This window comes from Hevea brasiliensis, chromosome 1, assembly GCF_030052815.1.
Source record: "Hevea brasiliensis isolate MT/VB/25A 57/8 chromosome 1, ASM3005281v1, whole genome shotgun sequence".
NCBI classification, from domain to species: Eukaryota; Viridiplantae; Streptophyta; class Magnoliopsida; order Malpighiales; family Euphorbiaceae; genus Hevea; species Hevea brasiliensis.
This window is the reverse complement of record NC_079493.1, coordinates 21,807,392-21,828,914: the sequence shown is the minus strand read 5'-3', so window position 1 is coordinate 21,828,914 and position 21,523 is coordinate 21,807,392. Positions and strand designations below refer to the sequence as shown.

The 21,523-nt window shown below is 30.1% G+C and overlaps 2 protein-coding genes across 2 annotated transcripts; both read left to right on the top strand.

Moving 5' to 3' along the window:
• Positions 1-1,766: 1,766 nt before the first annotated feature.
• Positions 1,767-8,844, top strand: LOC131174503 (ubiquitin C-terminal hydrolase 12-like). The gene is made up of 5 exons (XM_058138150.1): positions 1,767-1,862; positions 2,249-2,363; positions 2,445-2,602; positions 7,910-8,172; positions 8,725-8,844. The coding sequence occupies exons 1-5, from the start codon at positions 1,856-1,858 to the stop codon at positions 8,809-8,811; spliced, it is 630 nt and encodes a 209-aa protein (XP_057994133.1). The 5' UTR covers positions 1,767-1,855; the 3' UTR covers positions 8,812-8,844.
• A 3,447-nt stretch (positions 8,845-12,291) lies between these two features.
• LOC131183049 (uncharacterized) lies at positions 12,292-14,501 on the top strand. Its single transcript, XM_058152819.1, has 5 exons — positions 12,292-12,522; positions 12,798-12,902; positions 13,359-13,574; positions 13,851-14,000; positions 14,157-14,501. The coding sequence occupies exons 1-5, from the start codon at positions 12,508-12,510 to the stop codon at positions 14,499-14,501; spliced, it is 831 nt and encodes a 276-aa protein (XP_058008802.1). The 5' UTR covers positions 12,292-12,507.
• The last annotated feature ends 7,022 nt before the right edge of the window (positions 14,502-21,523 follow it).

Sequence of the window (21,523 nt, the reverse complement as noted above, 5' to 3'; positions counted from 1 at the left end):
TAACTTTAGTGAAAATTTCTGTTCAAGCAATTTCTTTGCTAAATTTGCAAATATACATTTTAATCCCCAATCTCTTTATTTAATTAATTGTTTAGTTTAGATTAATATATTTTTATATTAAAAATTCAATTTATAACACAACTCTTCGAGGGAACGATAACTTTTTAATACTACTTGAACAACTCGTATAATTGCGGTTGGGCCACATCAAAAGGGAAAGAAGGAAAAAGGAAGTGAGAGATAGAGAGAGATATAAATAGAGAGAGAGCAAAAGACATGAAGTGAGGAAGACAGAGAAAGAAAGGGAGAAACAGGGGCAGATATATTATAAATAATTATAATATTTAATAACTAGTCTATTAAAATTGAGGATTTATATATAAATAAAAATGAAAAGTATACTTAAGTACCCTATAATTTTGCCATTTTACAATTTAAGACCTGAACCTGAACTTTTTTTTTTTTTTTTTGCAATGCAAAAAGTGTACTTTCAACCTTTTGTACTTAAATGACAAAATAAACAATGTCATTAAAATTGTTGATGTGGTGCTTACATATAGTTGACGTGGCATTGACATTAAATAACCTTTAGCACAACGTCAATTTTTTTTCTTGCTAAGCGCTTAGTCAGCAATATTTAATGTTATTACCATTTTGTCATCAAAGTGCTAACGACATGGAAGCATTAGGCTTGAATGGCAACAAAATAGCATACTTATTAATTAACCCAGAATTAAAATATACATGTAAACCCTATATAATTAATTTAATGTGCAAATAAATATAATTATGATATAGAATTTACATTTACATATTCTTTTGATTTATCAAGTAATAAAATATTATTTCTAACTTTTAATTTTGATTAATTTAAATCAAAATTGATCAATTGTCTATAGTTAATACAAACCTTTAAATTAGACTAAAACTAAAAAAAAAAAAAAGAAGAAATGTTTAGATTTTTTTTTTAACCATTATGATGTAAATATCATTAGACCTACTAGTAAAATAATAATATTTTTGTTGAGTTGGATTCCATGTCAACTGTCCCTAAATTCAATTTTGGCTATGGGTTACAATTGCAATTAACTTTTATATTTAAGCTACAATTGTTAAAACAAAAAGAATTGGATATAATTGGATATATATATATATATATATATATATATATAATTGCCTTTTATTTTTTTAATAAAATTTTAAAGAAATTTGATAAAAAAGAGAGAAAAGTTTCCAAAATATTTCATAAAACTATAATATGTATAGAATTCTTAACCTTTCATTTTTTTTTATAAAGCTAATATATAATTTAACTTCCATTAAAATATCACGAAATAAATGTGGATATTATTGAAAATTAATATATGAAATACTTAATATGGAAATATATTTACAAATAATATCTAAAAAATGCAAAAAAAAAAAAAAACTTTAATAGAGTTCCATTTAGCTAGCTAGTTTTCATTTTTTGAAGAGCACATTAATTATTGCTATAATTCAAATTTTATAAGTTAAAAAATAAATTATTTTGAAAGAAATGGAAATTATAAAAAATATGATTTTATTTTATAAAAATTCCCATATATTCAATTTAATTTAATTCTATTAGGCAATAACAAAGAAAAGAACCGAATGAAGCAAAAAGGAAGAAAGGAACATTGGAAAAGAAATTCCTTCATATCAATGCAAAGGAAAAGAAAGGAATCATGAACATTGAAAATTAAGAAATGGGTCAGAATATGGAAGACAAATTATCAAGAAATTAAGGCTTCTATATATATATATGTATATATGCTTCGAAGCTGATGAACATACTATTTTTAAGAACTTGGATTTTGCCAATAGTCATTAAGTCATGGCAGGTATTTATGTTTTTCTTAGTTTTTTTTTTCCCAGAATATATGTTGTTCTTAGTTTGATCATATCAAATCAAATTGCTTCGTAAACAATTCCCTTATTTGTTATTTTAATCCTGAAAACACAGTAGAGAAATTTTATATTATCTGAAATATTTTATACAATTAGAACAATTTGGACTATTTATATGGGCTTTTCTTTTTTTCATAATTTTAGATTCTACTAGGGTATTATAATATTTTTTTATTAATTTCAGTTCATTTAAAATTCAAACTTAAAACTTTGAACTTTTTCATTTTTTTTTTCTTAAGACTATTGATTGTGTGATATTATTATTATTATTATTATTATTATTATTATTATTATTATTATTATCAATTGCATTATGCAGAAGGCAAAGCGATGTGCAATGCTGCTCCATTTAAATTCACATGGAGAATTAACGAGTTTTCCAAATGGACAGAAAAATTGTATTCAGAACATTTCTCTGCTGGTGGTTGTAAATGGTATTCTTTATTTTTATTTATTTATTTTTTGGTGTGTTCACTTGTGTTCGTGAAAAATTGTTTCTATTTGTTGTTTGGCAGGCGTTTGGCTATTTACCCCAAAGGAAACCATGTGAATTATTTGTCAATATACCTGGAAGTTGCTTATCGAAAAAATTTGCCGGAAGGATGGAGTACGGAAGTAAAATTTAGCTTGGCAGTTGTTAATCAAATCAATAGCAGGTCCACAGTCAGAAAAGGTACTCTAATTTGCTAAGCAATATATATATAATCTCTTATCTATCCTTATCCAAATAAGCAACTTTATTGATGATTCATCAAACAAGATGTGCTGACGTTGCAACTATACAATTTCCTCCCTAACTTATACTTCCATCATTAACGTCAAGAATTCTAGATAGAGAGATAGGAGAGGGAAAGAAAGAAATTAGGTTTATTTTTTTATTTTTTTTTTTAGGTTCAACTCATTTGGAACCCGTGAACTAGAAGATTTATTTTTCAATTGAGGTCTATTCAGCCCTTTTGTTTGTATTTTTTGTCACGTTAATCCTTTTCAGAGGGTGAGATTAAGAAATAATTAAATAAGTTAACAATATTACAAAATAATAAAATAATAATTATTTATTTATTCTACTAGTTTCTAATAGTCCTCTTATAAGGAGAAATTATATAGTATATTTGTGATTCCATGCCAATATTTAACATAGAATAACAAACGAATCATGAAAGGATAATTAAGTATAAAGAGGTAGTTATATTTTAAAAAAAAAATTGTTTTCAACACATAGACAAAATTGAATTTAGTAGGACCCAAAACAACTTAATTATTAGTTCATGATTGGTTTGCTATTCCATGTATACTTATTTACATGGAATAACCGATTCGTAAAATAATTTCTTTCTTACGAGTACAAACAAAATCTACCTATTAGAAGCTACTTTTTAATTTAGGCCTTTTGGCCAAATAAATCCAAAACTTTTACCTTGGTTGCAGATTTTGTAAAAACTTTTAATTTTGAATAATTTAATCATAAATTTCAAAATTAAAAAATTTTTATCCAAATTTCAAAAACCAATGTGGAGATTTTGACTTTTTACACCTAGATTGCCATATGGCATGCCATGTCACATTTTCTAATTTTTTTTTTATTTGATTCATCTCTGTCTCTATTCTAAACAATCAAGCTTACTTTGTATACTCTTTTGTTTGGAGAGAGAGAGATATGAATCAAATAAAAAAATAAAAAATGTGACATGACATGCAATTTAGATTTAAAAGTCAAAATCCCCAAAATTAGTTTTTGAATTTTGAATAAAAATTTTTTTATTTTGAAAGTTATTATTAAATTGTCCAAAATTAAAAGTTTTAGGTATAATTAGCAACCAACGTAAATGTTTGAATTTATTTGGCCAACAGACCAATTAAATCTCCAACTTCCCCATCCAAGCCCAAGGTTCCACTCCAAGTTTTTCTTTCTTTTGATTCCATGTCTCAAAACCTTAATTCTAGTTAAGGCAGCTCTAATAAAAATATAGAAATTCACACACACAAAAAAACCTATCTTGAAGACTTCAACAAGAAGAACAATTAAACATAAGAACCTTAATCTTATCCAAATCATCCTTATATATATATTTACTGTATGCTAGATCAAACCCGTCAATACCTTCAATGAATAAGAGATTTGAATCATCTAGTATTATTGCGGCCTCATCCTCAACAAACAAAAAACAGATCTCATCTGTAACTTGAGCGAGAATAACAATGACGATGTTATCAATCTAAAACAGGTGAAGAATGGAAATGAACACCACAAATGAGCTCAACATTGTAATTTTTGTTGATGAGATTGAGAATGGCATGGAGGGATTTTGATCAATACTTTCTCGGTGGCAAAGGTTATAACGATTGTATTCTTGAGGGTGAGGGAAGAGATTTTCACTAAGGTCAAGCATGTCAATGATAGGAAGAGGTTGGAAGATGAGGATTGAGGTTCAGGTTTGAGCAGAGATACAAAAGGGAATCATAATTTGGTAGGAGCATTTATGGATATAGTGAATGTAGGATTAGGGTTTTGAGAAGCCATTCTTTTGTTTCAAAGGAAACGTGGAGACAGTGATGGATAGGGTTGTGTGGTTTTTGATTTAATATGAAAGATCTTCGATTTATTCGATGCAATTTTTCAATCCAATCGGTTTGGTTCAATTATAAATTTTTGAAAAATTAAAATTTTTTATTCGATTAAGTTAATTCTATTAAAAAAAAAAGCAATAACCAAACCGATTTTCTCAATTGTCTAAATACTACATTGTTTTGGCCATGTATACAAGTGCCATTTACGAATTTCCATCGCTCCTTTCTTGCGCCCTCTAGCATTTTTTTTTTTTTCATATCCTTCTTGTTCTTGTTCTTCTTCTTCTTCTTAATTCTTATGCACACTCGAAGACACCCTCCCTCCTCCACATGCTTCCTTTTCTGTAATTCTCCTTGCAGTTTCTCCTCCCTCCTTCGTCTCCCCCTCCTTAACTCCTTTTCTTCTTCTTCTTGTTCTTCGTACTGTGCTTCTGTGTGCTATGTTGCTTCAGTGCTTCTTTTTCTCTGGTTACCCTTGCTTCTTCTTTGTAGAGGCTCAGATTCAAGCTTCATTGTTGCTATGTTGTTCATGGTTGCACCTAATATCTTCATATCGCTAGATATCCTCTACTCATTGTTGTTGTGTTGCTTCGTGGGTTGCGTCAGATCTGCGATTCTTCTTGGTTTTGTAATTGTGTTGTGATTGATCTCTTCATGGGTACTGCAATTGAAAGAATAATGGGGATTGTTTTATGGATTTTTTTTTTGGTATTTACGTCTTAGGTTTAACTTGTTAGATTTTCTTTCAGATATATTTTTTTTTTATTTGATTTGTGGATCGATGTTTTGTATGTAATTTCTTGAAATTTTGTTAATTTTTATTATGATTTGTGAATCAATAATTGAGTATACAGTTGGATATAGTGGTATAGCGGGTATTGGGAATTGTTTTTGTTTGCTAAAAACTGAAAACAACATTGTTTGTTCGCTATAGCATTTTGTTCAAACTGATTGAACTGAATCAAATTTAGTTTACTTTCAGTTGGTATTTTACATGAAATTGATTTTTTTATTTTTCAACTTCGATTTGGTTCGAAACTGAACAAGCCAAATGCTGTCTCTTAGTGATGCAGTAGCTAGTTATAGAAAGATCTTGACAACCTACTAATTTTTTTTTTATCTACTAATTTTTTTATCATTTTTTTGTAATTTTTTTGATTGGCAAAAATAAAATTTATTGAAGAAAAAAGAGAACAGAAAAGACCTATAGGATCAACAAACCCCACCCTCATAAAATCTCCATGCCAAATAAAACCAACATAAGAGAGCCCCTCACTAGAAAGCTACAATATATAGCATCCTCATTTCTGCTATTTAGCAATAGTTATTTGCTATTCACAACACGTATACAACAATTTTTTACCCGCAATTAAAAAAGGACAATGTGATAGAAAAATAATAGATGAAGAACCCAATCAACCTCAATTAAAAGATATGAGCTAAATGGACAAAGCTTTACAAGTTTAATGGCTTCATAATGGTTCTAGCAATTTGTTTGAGTAATAATTTTTTTATAGATATGCTAGTTAAATAATATTATGAGTGTATTTTGTTGTGACTATACAAGCATATAATCATAAAGAAATAAAGCAAACGTTAGATTAACTTGCTGTTCGGTCGCCAATATGGTTTCGTTGATCCAAGGGCACCTTTCTAATGCCAAATCTAAACTCTACTTTTTGATATTCTTAACCATTTGCCAAAAATCGGGCATTTGAGCCATAAGGATCACGATGGTGGTCTCGGGTCACTTGTTTGATTAGTTGTTTGGCCAGAATTGCGCTAGAAAGATCATAACAGCGCAATTTTCTCTCATTGATTCTGCCATTTTTTAGTGATGTCTAGGGGCCAGGTTGGCCAGAAAATGTTAACTAGAGAGTGAGGAGCTTTTTTGTTGGTAGTGATGTGTACTTTCGATGTCAGGAATGTCAAGAAAATGTGAAAAACGTTCTAGGGGCATTATTATTATTTTTTTCTCTCCTCCTATTCTTGCCATTTCCGTCGTTGACCGTCGCTTTTTTTTGGGTGCCACGGATTCATTGGCATGAGTTGGTGCTAATGGTGGTGTCACCAGTCGAAAACCATGATTGGAGGTGGACTGGGGAGTGAAATTGGGAAGAGAGAATGGGGGAGTTGCGGATTGCAGGTGGAATGTTTAATCTACCGATTGACTCTCTCTCTCTCTCTCTTTCTCTCTCTCTCTCTCTCTCTCTCTCTCTCTTAACTACTCATTCTCTCTTTTTCTCTTTCTTTTCTAATGGGGAGAGTTTAATAGGCAAAAATAAAATACTTTTAACTTATTAAAAATTAAAAATATATATATATAGAACACCAATAAATCATTTAGGACTTGAAAATCAAATACTAAAATTGTCAATCGGACCTAAATCATGCATAAAATAAATAAAATGAAATAATTTCAAATACTTTAAATAAATTAAAAAATTCCAATAATTTATAAAAAAAATCAAATACATAGAAATAATAAAAATTTGGGGTGTTACATTAGTCATTTGGTGTATATTGAAGTTGAGTTTTACATTATAGTCAATAGCTAAAATCAAGTCAAACTCTAATGATAAATTTAAATGTTAAAATTACATTTTTCATTTCTCTCTCTCTCTCTCTCTCAACATTCTTCTTTGTGAGAAATTACATGGAATCACAATGATATTATATAATTTTTCCATTTTAAGTAGACAGTTTCTCTTTTTCCTTTTTTATTACACAAGCAAAGTGTAAATATGTCTTTTCTATCTAATTTAATTACTGAAATTATTGATTTTGCATAAAAGGACTAATTTGTTAATAAACTTAAACATTAAGGGTTAAATTATTTGGTATTCAAATAGTGGGAAGAACTAGTGAATTTTGCCTACGCTGCGGGATTTTTTTTTTTTTTTTTATAAGATAGCCTTATTAAAATAATAAAAATACATCAATAAACTCAAAACTTTCATCACTACCCCTCAGCCAAATGCACCCAAAAGATGACACAGTCAATGCACATATGCTACTTATAGTAAATATGATAGATTGTTCGTGTCATTTCCCTCTTTACATAACCAATATATTCACTACTTATACATCATATATAGTACACTATAAGGGTACCTTCACAATATTGACAACAGTAACATGGGTGTCTTCCTATTGGACTCCATGCTTTTTCTCCATCTATGAGTTGCACCAGTATAATACTTTTAATTTACAGTGTTAGTCCTCTAAATCTAATCCTAGCAGGCATTCCACTCAATAAAAGAAGCACTAAAATAGAAGTTTTAAAATATATAAAAAATAATCTTTCATATCTTAAATGAAAGAATTCAATTTTTTTTAACTTAAAAATAAAATAAATCATAATGCCTATAAACATTTTTTTTCCCTTTATATATATGTATCTGTTTTGCAGATACACAAAAACAAATTGTATTCAACGCATCGGGAAAGAATTGGAGTTGGGGTTTCGCATCTTTCATTCCTCTTAGCAAATTAAAAAATCCTTCAGAAGGGTATCTTGTGGGAGATAGCCTTATGGTTGAAGCTGAGGTTCTTGTTTATAATGTCCAGCAATACAGCTCAATGGTTTACACTGAGAAGGACGTTGCTAGAAATGAATCTGAGCCAGCGGCTGCAACTGCATCACCTTCATCACAAAAGGATACTGAAGCAAAGGTTTGTATTACATTTTTAACCCTATTAATAGTAGAGCTTGTTTATTTGTGAAAAACATATTTTTAATTTTTATTTTTTAAAGAAGTTTTAATTTTCAGTTTTTTTATGAAATATAAAAAGAAAAACATGAAAAACGAGTTTATTTGTCACTAATAGAAAATAATTTTTTAATAAAAATTAAAAAATAACGTTTTTATAATTAAAAAATATATTATTCTAAATTATATTTAAAAATTAATTTTATTTTTAAAATCTTTAATATGTGTTATAACAATATGGTTAAATTTTTTATAAGTATAAATAAATGTTTTCTTAAATAATCATTTAATTTTGAGCATAATAAAAATTATAATATAGTTTTGATGATAGAAATTATTATTTTGCATTCATTAAAAACAATGGAAAATATATCTTTGGTTATAAAAGAAAACAATGAAAAATAACTTAAAACTGTTTTCTAAATTTTAGTTTTCAGTTTTCTTAAAATATTTTCTGGAAAATTACACCGTTTCTTCTTCCATTGTTACTGAAACTCCTTTATCTTGGAACCAGACTGAAGAGGCCACTCAAGCTACTGTTCCCACCAGTGATCAAAACCTCATCAAGTTATCAACACCGCCTCCTCCAATGACTGCTTAGCGAAATATTATTTCAAAGGGAATTCTGTAAACTTTGTATATTTCTTACATATAAATGGAGTCTATTTATTAAATTAGTATTAAATTAATATATTACATAAAAAAATTCAATTAAAATGAATAATAATTGGTTATTACATTTTTTAATTCATTGCAGAAATTTCATTTAGCGGGTCCATTTTAAAAATTTGTATATCTTCTCTTAATGATAAAAATGAAAAGCTTTATTCTAGAACAAAAAGAAAATAAAAGCCATAAAATCTTTTATCAAATTAAAAGTATTTTAACTTATTCCCCTTATTTGGAATTTACAATTTTGCAAGAATTCAATTCATTTAATTTTTTTTGTGCTAATTCTCATTTTTGAAATGAAAGAATTCATTTCTTTTTTTAACTTAAAAAATTCTCATGTATAATTGTGTGAGAATTCTTTGAATTTTTTTTTTTATTTCAAATGAACTTGAGACTATAACTTTTTAAAAACTTAATAAAAAATATATATTTTTTTTTATAAACTTGACATCAGCTCAAAACTATATATCCAAAATCTATAAATTTTTTACAAACTCATTAAATTAGATTATCAAAGAAAATAATATATTTACTAGAATAACAACTTTCAAAATATGCGACATGTTCAAATGAGAAATTCTAGTTATTTTTTAGCATAGATTTTTTTTTTTCTAAATTTTGTCATTTATTAAAGATAAATGAGCTGTGTTTTTTTTATTGGGAGATTGTTAAACCTATTGATATTTAATGAAATTTACACTTGTATACTTTGCTTTTAAGAATTGAATTAAATTGTTATTAAATTTACAAAAAGTAAAATTTAATCCTTTTACTACATTTTAACCCTTGCTATTTAAGTCAAATAACTTTTGATTGTCTCTCTTTTAGATAAAGTAACATTTTAGTCTTATCTTTTATTTTTTTCAAAATTAAAAAATAATTTTATCTTAAAGTTGAAGGACTATAATATTGTTTAAAGTAAAATCTTAGAAATTAAAGTATATAATATTTTAATTGTATAAGCAAAGTATTATAAAATTAGGATTATGAGTTGCTGAACTTCTTAAAATAATAATAATTAAACTTAAATATAAATTTTATTCAAAATCAGGGTCTTTAAGGTAATTTTAATTTATTTTTGCCTAAAAGACCATTGTACCCTAACTTGTTTCAAAATCTCATAGAGTCAATGCCCCCCTAAGTGGCTCTGTACATGGTTAAAGGGAATATGATAGATATTTATCACATAATTATTAAATTCTTTTTAGAAATATAAAGGAAAAAAATTGTAAATTTTTAAAATATTTTTCTTTATCCTCTTTATTTTTTTTTCTTTCCAAACCAGCTTTTCATTTCATTTACATTTATTCTTCCCCATCCGCTATAAAAAAATAATAAGTTTTACAACCGATTAGTGCAACTGACTGAAATTAGTTGTTATTAGCAATCAATTTTGCCCTATTTGTGATTTCAGTTTTTTTCTTAGCAAAATAATTAATTTTAAAAAAATTTAGCAACCGATTCAAAATTGATTGTCATTAGCAACCTATTTATAATTAGTTACTAAAATCGATTGCTAATAGCAATCAATTTATAATTAATTGCTAAATCAGTTGCTAATCGATATTAGAAAAATCTTAAATATATGATTAGCAATCGATTTTAAAATCGGCTACTAAAATCAATTGCTAATAGCAACTGATTTTAAAATTAATTGCTAACAGTAGCTAATTTAGGGAATCGATTGCTAAATTAAATAATTATTTTAATTAGCTCCAGATGTAGTAACCGATTTGTATTCAATTCCTAAAATTGGTTGTTATTTGTAACCAATTCCTTATCGTTGCTAATAATAACCGATTTTTACAATCAATTGTAAATCGGTTGTTATATTTTTTTCTCTAAAAAATTCATCCCCAATTTTTTTGTTTTTGATTTGCAATCGATTTGCAAAATCAATTGCTAATAACAACTAATTTTTTCCTACAAAAATTTCCCTTAATTTTTTTTATTTGCAATCGATTAAAATTAGTTGCTATTAGCAACCAATTTTGCAATTGATTTTTTTCCTCTAAAAATTTCCGCCCATTTTTTTTTATTTGCAATCGATTTGCATTTCTGTAACCAATTGAAATCGGTTACTATTAGTAACTAATTTTTCAATCAATTGTGAATTTGTTGTAAAATTTTCTTTTCAAAAATTCTCATCTAATTTTTTAAAAAATTAGCAACTGACAATTGATTTTTAAAATCAGTTGCTAATTCACTTATATAAACTACTAATTTTCTTTCCTTATTACTCATTTTCATTTCTACTACTCATTTTTTCTCTCTTTCTTCCTCTTTCTCTCATTTTCTTTATCTTCTTTTTCATTTCATCTTTTTTTTATTTATCATTTTTTCTTTTCTAATATATTTTTTTCATCATTTTTTCTTTCTCTTCATCATTTTTTATCTTATTTATTTTTTTCTTCATCTTTTTTTTTCTCATATATTTTCTTCTTCATCATCATTTTCTTTCTCATTTATTTTTTTTCATTATCTTTTTTTTATCATCTATTTTCTTCAATATCTTTTTCTTTCTCATTTATTTTTTCGTTATCTTTTTCTTTCTCATCTTTTTTTCTTCTTCATCTTCTTTTTCTTTCTCATTTTTTATTTAATTTATTTTTCTTTTGCATAACATAAAAATTTTTGTACAATTTTAGCACTAATTTTCATTAATGATTTTTTATTTTTGTAATTTTTGAAACATTTATTTATTTGAATTTTTTATTTGAAAATTTAATTTTTTTTATATATTTTTTTAAATTAGCAACCGACTTTTTGATTATTAAATGAGTTACAAATAGTAACCGATTTATAAAATAATTACAAAATTATAAAATTACAGACAACAAATTTTTTGCAACTGATTATGTTTCAATTGCTATTAAAAACCGATAGTTTTTTCGCCAAAAGTTTTATTTTTTTAAGTTCAATTAATTTAATAACTGATTTGATTGTCAGTTGCTATTTGCAACTAATTTGATTGCCTGTTGTTATTTGCAATCAAACTCATTGCAACCAACTGGATCGGTTGCTAAATTGATAAGCAACCGATTCAATCAGTTGCTAATCATTTTTTTTTTCTTTATAGTGATCCATGACAAGTAACAAGCTATTTTCTTTCCTTCCTCATATGATTTCCTAAATAAAGCATAAGTTTTAACATCATAAATACTTGATGTGTTATGATGTTAAGAATAATGTTCAATAGCAACATGATGTTATCACCTATTTTGCAATGGTGTTTTAGACTTACTCAAGCAGTGACCCTAAAAAGGAAGTAGCTAGTACAATCCATGACAAGTAACAAGCTATTTTCTTTCCTTCCTCATATGATTTCCTAAATGAAGCACAAGTTTTAACATCATAAATACTTGATGTTAAGAATAATGTTCAATAGCAACATGATGTTATCACCTGTTTTGCAATGGTGTTTTAGACTTACTCAAGCAGTGACCCTAAAAAGGAAGTAGCTAGTACAAAACTATCTGAGCCAGTGGCTGTACCACCAACTGTTATTGAAACTCCTTTAACAACTAAACCATTGAAGGAGACTAAAGGGCCCATTCAAACTACTACTGCCACCAGTGATGAAGTCATCAAGTCATCGCCACCTCCTTCAACGATTGCTAAGACAATGATTCTTCCAAAGGTAATTATGTCCATTTATATAGAAGAGGCTTTGATACCTCCACGTTCTATAATATTGCTCAAGTTTCAAACTCTGGAATTTTTGGTCGGATCAACCTAAAACTTGATATTTTAATATTGAATAGACATTTCCTTTTGTTATGAAGGAAAACTGTTTTCCAAATTTAAAATTGTTTTTCAAATTTTAGATTTCAGTTTTCGTAAAAAAATGTCCAAAAATTACTCCATTTTTTCAGTCGTTACTGAAACTCCTTTACAACTAAACCTTTGAACCAGACTAAAGAACCCATTCAAGCTACTGCTCCCACCAGTGATCAAGAACTCATCAAGTCATCATCACTGCCTCCTTCAATTACTGCTGAGACAAAGATTCTTCCAAAGGTAATTCTGTCCGCTTTGTACATTGCTTACATAGAAATGGAGTCTATTTATTAAATTAGTATTAAATTAATATATTGCATAAAAAATATTCAATTAAAATGAATAATAATTGGTTATTACAATTTTTAATTCATTGTTATAAGGAATATGATAGATATTTATGACACAATTATTAAATTCTTTGTAGAAATATAGAGGAAAAAATTGTAAATTTTTAATGTATTTTCTTTCTCCTCTTTATTTTCTTTTCTTTCCGAATGAGAAAAAAATATATATTTTTTCATTTCATTACATTCATTTTTCTCCCATCCAAACAAAAGGGGTAAAAATAACAAGCTATTTTCTTTCCTTCCTTGTATGATTTCCTAAACAAGGCACAAGTTTTAACATCATAAATACTTGACGTTAAGAATAATGTTCAATAGTGTTACCATCTGTTTTGTAATGGTGTTTTAGACTCACTTAAGCCGTGACCCTAAAAAGGAAGTAGCTAGTACAAAACTATCTGAGCCAGTGGCTGTACCACCAACTGTTATTGAAACTCCTTTAACAACTAAACCATTGAAGGAGACTAAAGAACCCATTCAAACCACTACTGCCACCAGTGATCAAGAAGTCATCAAGTCATCGCCACCTCCTTCAATGACTGCTGAGACAATGATTCTTCCAAAGGTAATTCCGTCCATTTATATAGAAGAGGCTTTGATGCCTCCACGTTCTATAATATTGCTCAAGTTTTAAACTCTAGAATTTTTGGTCGGATCAACCTAAAACTCAATATTTTAATATTCAATGGACATTTCCTTTTGTTATGAAGGAAAACTGTGTTCCAAATTTAAAATTGTTTTTCAAATTTTAGATTTCAGTTTTCGTAAAAAAATTTCTAAAAAATTACTCCATTTTTTCAGTCGTTACTGAAACTCCTTTACAACTAAACCTTTGAACCAGACTAAAGAACCCATTCAAACTACTGCTCCCACCAGTGATCAAGAACTTATCAAGTCATCATCACCGCCTCCTTCAATTGCTGCTGAGACAAAGATTCTTCCAAAGGTAATTTTCTTTCCTTCCTCGTATGATTTCCTAAACAAAGCACAAGTTTTAACATCATAAAGACTTGATATTAAGAGTAATGTTCAATAGCAACAGCAAGTTACCACCTGTTTTGTAATGGTGTTATAGACGTTTGTTTATAGGTTTTTATGCATGAACTATTATTTGTTGCTGATTTGGTTAAAATTTTATATATTGTAGGTTCTGTCTAGCTTGGCAGAATTAAAAGAGAGTATTCCTGTGGCTGCAACTATTGCAGAAACCGCTCAAGCTCGCAGAACATCTCTTTCAGGGAAAACCACTGATCTTGAAGCAAGATTGGCACAAAGAGAAAAGAAACTAAGTTTCTTGGAGACTGAATTCTCTAGACTTTCAAAAGAAGAAGAAAAAGTAGAGGCTCAATTTCAATTCTTAATTACCCAGAAGGAGAAAATTCTTGCTAATAAGAAGTATGTTTTAGCTGACTTGGAGAAAACAAATGATGAAGCTTTAAAAGATTTAGAAGAATGGCGAAATCTAGAAAGTGAGATCAAGCAGGCGAATTAAGTGTCCGTTGGAAACTCTTCAAGGAGGATTTGGGTCTTGGAAAGCTTAACATTCTGTAATTACTTCTGTCACGACCCGATCTCATAAGTCAGATCCACACTAGGACTTGGGCCAGTATAAAACTCCAGAGGCTCGTAATAAGCCTTACTGTTCCTAAATCCATAATCAAGGCCCAAAAACTTAGGCCCAACATGTAAATAAAATAAAATAAAATAAAATATTTTTATTCAGGTCAACCCAACCCGATAATCATAAAAAACTGAAGTCAGAGGAGCCCTTCTCAACCCTGATACCATCACTTATAAATTGTTTAAATATTATACTAATCTTCATTCATTAATCTCAAAAATTTAAATTAACACGATTTCTAATAAGGTCCATACTACTACTAACACATGCGAAGTTCTAGATTTCAAATTTAGAATAATAAAACAATTAAATAACCGATGTTAAACCTGCAAGGAAGAAAATAGATTGCTTTGTAAAAGAACTCCTCCTGTAGCCTGGAAAAATAGGTGAATAGAAGTGGGCGTTCGACTCAGAGAGTAAAATACCAATTTTAACTATAATTTCTATAGCTACTTAGAGCTAATGTATCCTAAGGAGTGGAATGCAACACCATTAAATTTTTCATACACATTATATCATAACAGCAAAAAGGTAAATTTGGAGCACTCACGCACCCATATAATATTCAAACAATACATATATGGGAGCTGATCCGGTATACAGCTCTCTTAATCCAACCTCTGCCAGTGAGTGTCTCTCAAGCTAGACTTTCGCTTGACAAACCAAATGCAGGAGCCAGCGAGATCATCTCGAGCCGTGCCTACCCTGACTTATCCATAAAGGACCAGGTCCCAGCGAGTGTCTCTCAAGCCATATTTACCCGTCTTATCCATAACCACTACCACACACCACGATCATGCCAACGCACACTCACTTCTTCGAATTACCATAAACAACATCCATGGCACTTTATTAATTAAGAATGCAATATAAAACGTGTCTAGTATTTAACTATATAGATACATATTTATAAATGATGTATAGACATGCCTGAACATATAATAATATTGAAATTATAATTAAAATTAATATTTTACTTACAGATTGACTAGAAACTGCTGCAGTGGCTGAGGGGAGAAGGACAAATGACTCCGATCACCTAGATAATTATGTTATAAATTTATCAGTGTTAACACAAATTAAAAATTTTAAAGAAACAAGGACACCCTAATTTATGCCGAAAATCCGGCAGAGTCTCTCATGTACCTAAGACCTACCCAACCTGTAAAGTAGTTCAAATCACACTTTATAAAATCACATGTCTCAACCTATATCTCATCAACAACACAGGGCCCCTCCTGGGCCCTCCAATCCAAGCAAAAACTCACAAAATTAAAAAATAAATTTTAATCCTTGAAATTAACCTTTTTGCACAAACCACTCAAACGAGCTCTAAAAATTCTAAAATTTTGTCCTGCAGTCCTTAACAATATTATAAGGCTATTGCAAAAGGAATCGTAATTTTCTGATCATCCATGAATATTTTATAAATTTTATTTTAACCCAGTACAAGGCAAAATTTGAGAAATGTAAAGTTCAGGTTTACCTATGCCAAATCTGACACCTGAAACGTGTCTGGAACATCTGAAAATGCTAGGATTGACTATAATATCGATCACGTTCCTAGACGGGCTGTCAGACAGCTAGATCTGGCTAAAAATGCAGTCCCAACGCCGATGACCTATCCTCGATCCGATTGCACCTAAATTAAGTCCAAATTTTGTTAATAATTATCATAAAATTATTTTTAAATTTTGGGAATAAAAAAAGTTTAAAAATCGCACCAAGCAATCATAAAATTATTTTTAAATTTTGGGAATAAAAAAAGTTTAAAAATCTCACCAAGCGATTTGGACTGTCTGATTATCGCCTTTTTCAAACGGTGTCCGATCGGAGCGGAACCTGTCCTATCTCGAAGATTTCACCATCCTGAGTCCATCGGTGGCCTCAGATTTCTGATCCGATGATCGGATCGACCGAAAACTTGTCGGAAAGCCCACTGCCCAATTTTCTCTCTCCTCTTTCTCTCTCTTCGAAACTCACCGGAAACCTCCATGGAACGAAGCAGCGCTAGTCGGGATGGGAAGCCCGTGGTCCCAGAAGTTGAGTGCCACCCTTCCCATGTCAGTAGGCTACCGAAAATGGCCTTGAAAGTCCTTGCCGTCAGTCTCTCTCTCTCTTCAATTCTCGTCGCCGCCGCTGCCTTCGTTTGTCACCTTTTCCTGTCCACTGGTGGTCGCCCGGTCACACTGAAGCTGCTAGGGTGGTCACCGACAGGGGATCTCTCGCCGACAAGAAGAAAAACGAGAGGGAGGAGGAGAGAGAGTCAAGGAGAAAGGAGAGTGAGGAGGGATGGGGGGGGGGGGACTATGCACTGCGTTTTGGGTTTCCTTTTTTTTTTAAATAATACAATATAAAATAATATAATATAAAATTAACTCAATAACTAATATTAAAATACAATTAAAATATTCAATTAATATATTTAATTCAATGAAATAATTAAACTAAATTTAATTAATTTAATAATAAATAAAGCATTCAAATTTAGTCTTGATATGCAAAACAAGAAAATAATAATAATAATAATAATAATAATAATAATAATAATAATAATAATAATAATAATAATAATAATAATAATAATAATAATCAAGTTAGATAATATTAAAAACATTATTAAAATACTATATATGAGAGAAAAAAAATATAAAATTTATATTTTAAAAATTGGGTTATTACAATCTTCCCCCCTTAAGAAAAATTTGTCCTCGAATTTTCTAACAAACTGAAGGTAAAGAAATGAAGATCATTAGAACAGGTGCGACCATTACTCCTCCAGCTATGTAGAGATTGGTAAAATATCTTATTCTTCAAACTCTTCGTATATTATAGATGACATTCTACTGCTCTCTGATTCTACTATAGTGTTCTAACTGTCATCATCTCTTCCTAGAGGGCTCTTATCTTGTAACTATTCATTGGCCATTTTTCTAACATTTCAAGTATTCGCTATACCTCACTGCTCTTGACTTGATGTCTCATAACTTCAATCAATTTGGTGGTTAGCCAGCACCTAACACGTCTCTTAGTGATTTTTGTCCTTATTCTTCCTTTTCAACAATTTATGTTTCCCAAGGACATGACTTATGTTCCTTATCCTAAGGCATCCTATGAGTAGCTTTCCTGTAGCACCTAACTTAGGCATCTTGTTCGAGATCTTTTGTAACACCCCTAAGTTCGGTAGTGCGTTCTGCTATTCCGGTGACCAGTGTTGTCCGGACAGCTAGGATGCCTAGAACTACACTTCAATATGAGTGAGGAGACATAAAATAATGAAATACAAGAAAAGAAAATACAAGAAAAACAAAGGAAAAATAATAGCAAAGAAATGTGATCAAGTTAAGCGAGCCGGGAAACCTAGCGATGGGTGACCGCACCGGGAAGTCACGGCGTGGACCGTTGACTAGCCCTGGACTGCGGGGAACCCTGGAAAATATTTTTAGGACTTAAATAGACCCTTATTGAAGTATAAATATCATTAGAAATATCAAAGAAAAATTAAATAATTAGTACAAAGAAAAGTGAGAAATCGAAAAACAGACAAAACCCGGTGTTACCGAAAAATTGGGAATGCAACCCGAACAGGGGCATTATGGTCATTTGACATCCCGAATTGTCTTTTGACCTAAATGTCCATCAAAAATAAATAATATTACACTTGGAAAATATAATGAAAAATTAATTTAGGGGTACCTAATGTAAATAGCAAAAATGGGGAGTTAAATGTGGGAAATTGAAACTTTTGAATAAATTAACATTATCTTTCCACTTAGTGCTCCACTCACACCTAAAGTGGACCACTTAATCTGCATTTGGACAGCAGATTCATTTCCTTCTTCAACCTCAAAAATTCAGCCGTGAGCCTCCAAGAAGAACTCCATGGCCAAAGCTTCCAAGCTCCATGCATGAACTCCAATCTTCACTTTCATGCCATAAATCCAACAAGTCCCTTCATGAAAGTTTGTCTACTCATCACAAGGAAGAGTTTGATACCAAATTTGAGAAGTTTAAGCAAGGTTTAACAAGCTCCAACCATAAGGTAAGTTAGCATTTTGAAGATTTCTTTGATAAACTTTGTATACATGTTATGGGTGTTGGTTTTGTGAGGGAAATTTTTAAGTTTGAAGAGTATTGAGATATCCATTTTTGGGCAGCCATGTAATCATGTATTGATGAAGTATTTGTACATATAATTGATGAGAATTATGTTGGTTGTGATGATTTAATAACCTAGTGAATTACTTCATATTTATATGGTGATTTTTGGCACTTGGATGGGAATTGATGAATTGTAGGACAATTTGGTGTTGAAGAAGATTTTCGGCAGCTTGGGGACACTTGAATAAATGTATGTATTCATGGAAGTATTGGCAGATATTGACATAGAAGGATTGATGGATATGTATATGAACTTGTTGTGTAAAGAGTATGTAAAAACTAGTAATGTTATGTGTATGTGTAATTGTGTTTGGACTTTGGGAATTAGAGTTATATTTGGTGTATTGAGGATAATTGTAATCTGCCCAAAGTGATGTTAATGTAAAGTGGAATATGTTTTTGGTAATGTACCAAAACAGATTTGGTAGGGAAGTAAACATATTGCAAGGTAAGTGTGTGATTGATGTGTGTTTAAGCAAGGTAACTAAGGGCAGTGTACATTTTAGCCAATAAGTTTAAATGTGTAACCTCAATTGGTATGAGACCAATTGGAGGTGGAACTAGGAACAAAATGTGCCAACTTTCATTGAGAAAGCATACCAAAATTCTGCTTGCAAGGTGACCTAAGAAAATGACCAATTCGGATTAGGTACAATTAGGACCTGAAAAATGACCAATTGGGCAGCAGTGAGTGTTTAGGCCATAACTCACTCAAAACAGGTCCAATTGACCTGAAATTTTAACCATGAATAGTTAAGACCCATACCTACAAGTCTTATGAAGACACAAAAACCCAGAAATGACCAGAAGCAAGTCAAAAAGCTTGCACAAGTTCAGGTCTAAAAACTGGCCGAACCAAAGTTGACCAAATTGACCTAAAATTGACCTAATTTGATGCCATTTGACCAGCAATAGTATAATGACCATAACTTGGTCTACTTAACTCGGATTGACCTGAAATTTTGCCCCGCGTGCAATAAGACATAGATCTACAAGTTTGTAGTTTTGACCGAAGCCCGAAAACTAAGGGAACTAGGTCTTCCGGCTAGGTCAAACTAGTATCCCGGAATCCAGCAAATTGCAAGAAAATGCACTAAACAAGGAAATGAGTTTGGTAAAACGTACCAACCCTAAACCCCTATCGAATGTGACATATTAAGGACACTACAACCTAATTTACCTAAAACGCATCGAGGGTCGGTATATTAGGTGATTAAGCAAATAAAGATATTCAGTGAATAATTGAGTTCAGTAAATTACTTATCGAACATTATCGTTAGAGACAGTTTAATTTAGTACTGAAACACTTCAAATTGTGTTTCTCAGTTACCAAAGACTCAGGAAAAGGGAAGGAAACACTGAGTCGGGCCAGAAGACGATTATCGAGGTTTGTGCACAACTAGTTTTCAACTGATTTTGCTCTGAATAATATTTCATATGATTAATTGTATGTTATTGTTTTAAATTGTGTTTGTGCACAACTAGTTTTTAACTGATTTTGTTCTGAATATTTTATGTGATTAAATGACATATTTTCTTATGAACTATGTTTTACAGGCATTGGATTTAATTCAATGATTATTGAAATTGTTATAGTATGTATGAATCTTGCTTTGTGAAATGGTATTTCCACAAGTATTAAGCATTGTTATGGATTGAACAAATTATGTTTTGGAAAATTGTAATAGAACATGTTTTGAATTGTGAAGGTAATTTTCATGGAAAAATGCAAATTATGATTTGAATTGTGATGAGCATAAAAATTATTGGATATTAGAATTTACTTTGAATCGAATTATATTGTGATTTATGCTCACTAAATGGATTGTGATATTGTTTTATATCTCACTATAGATGTTTGACTAGGTTATTACCCGTCTCTCTCATTTGTTGAGAAGACAATGGAGTTAGTTGTGTTTTGATTACCATGGTACGTGCACAGGCTTAGATTTTCCTTTGATTTGAGGTTAGATCTAAGTTTATTTTATCGTTATGGCCCTTGCGGAAGATTCATTATTGTGATGATGCATGCGATGATTCGACCTCCGACCATAGGGAGTTAGAATCTGATTCGACCTCCCCGACCATAGGGAGTTAGAATCACATCGAATATGGCCCTTTCGGATTAGTCTTGCATGGTTAGTGAGATAAAGAATGATTTTTGAGATAAAGAATGATTTGTGAGATACAGCATGGTTTTTGAGCTACAGCGTGATTTTTGAGATGCAACATGGTTTTGAGATAAAGATTGATTTTTGAGATACATAATGGCTTTTGAATGGTAAGAAATTGTGATTTCAATTATGGTTTATGTATAATTGATTTTGTTGGAATTACTTAAATGGTTAGTCATGATTTGATAAATTGAATTTTGTGATCAAAGTCATTTATACAGATGAATTACATTATTGGCAACGAATATTTTGAGTTTTGAAATTTGATGAGTATTCAGATTCCCAATTTATTTACTGTAAATAGTGCTCACCACTGTAAAAGAAGTAAGAAAAGTTTTGAAAATCCCTTGTAGTGTATTTAATGGGTTATCAGTAGACGGAGTTGGTAATTCATTAGGTATACTACGGGATCATGTTATGCCTTACAGAGGGGTAGGGTGTGACATGTTTTAGTGGTATCAGAGCAATGGTTTTAAAGTAAATTTTGAACTGTGAATTTGAAATCTTTTTGTCGGTAACTACAACTGCTCAAATGTTCGATACATATATTACATTTAC

Coding starts and splice junctions, on each gene's coding strand:
- LOC131174503 (XM_058138150.1), top strand. Junction 2,364..2,444: donor TCTGCTGGTGGTTGTAAATG/GTATTCTTTATT, acceptor GTTGTTTGGCAG/GCGTTTGGCTATTTACCCCA. Junction 8,173..8,724: donor AAAAGGATACTGAAGCAAAG/GTTTGTATTACA, acceptor TCTTGGAACCAG/ACTGAAGAGGCCACTCAAGC.
- LOC131183049 (XM_058152819.1), top strand. Junction 12,903..13,358: donor AGACAAAGATTCTTCCAAAG/GTAATTCTGTCC, acceptor ATGGTGTTTTAG/ACTCACTTAAGCCGTGACCC. Junction 14,001..14,156: donor ATTTCCTAAACAAAGCACAA/GTTTTAACATCA, acceptor TATATATTGTAG/GTTCTGTCTAGCTTGGCAGA.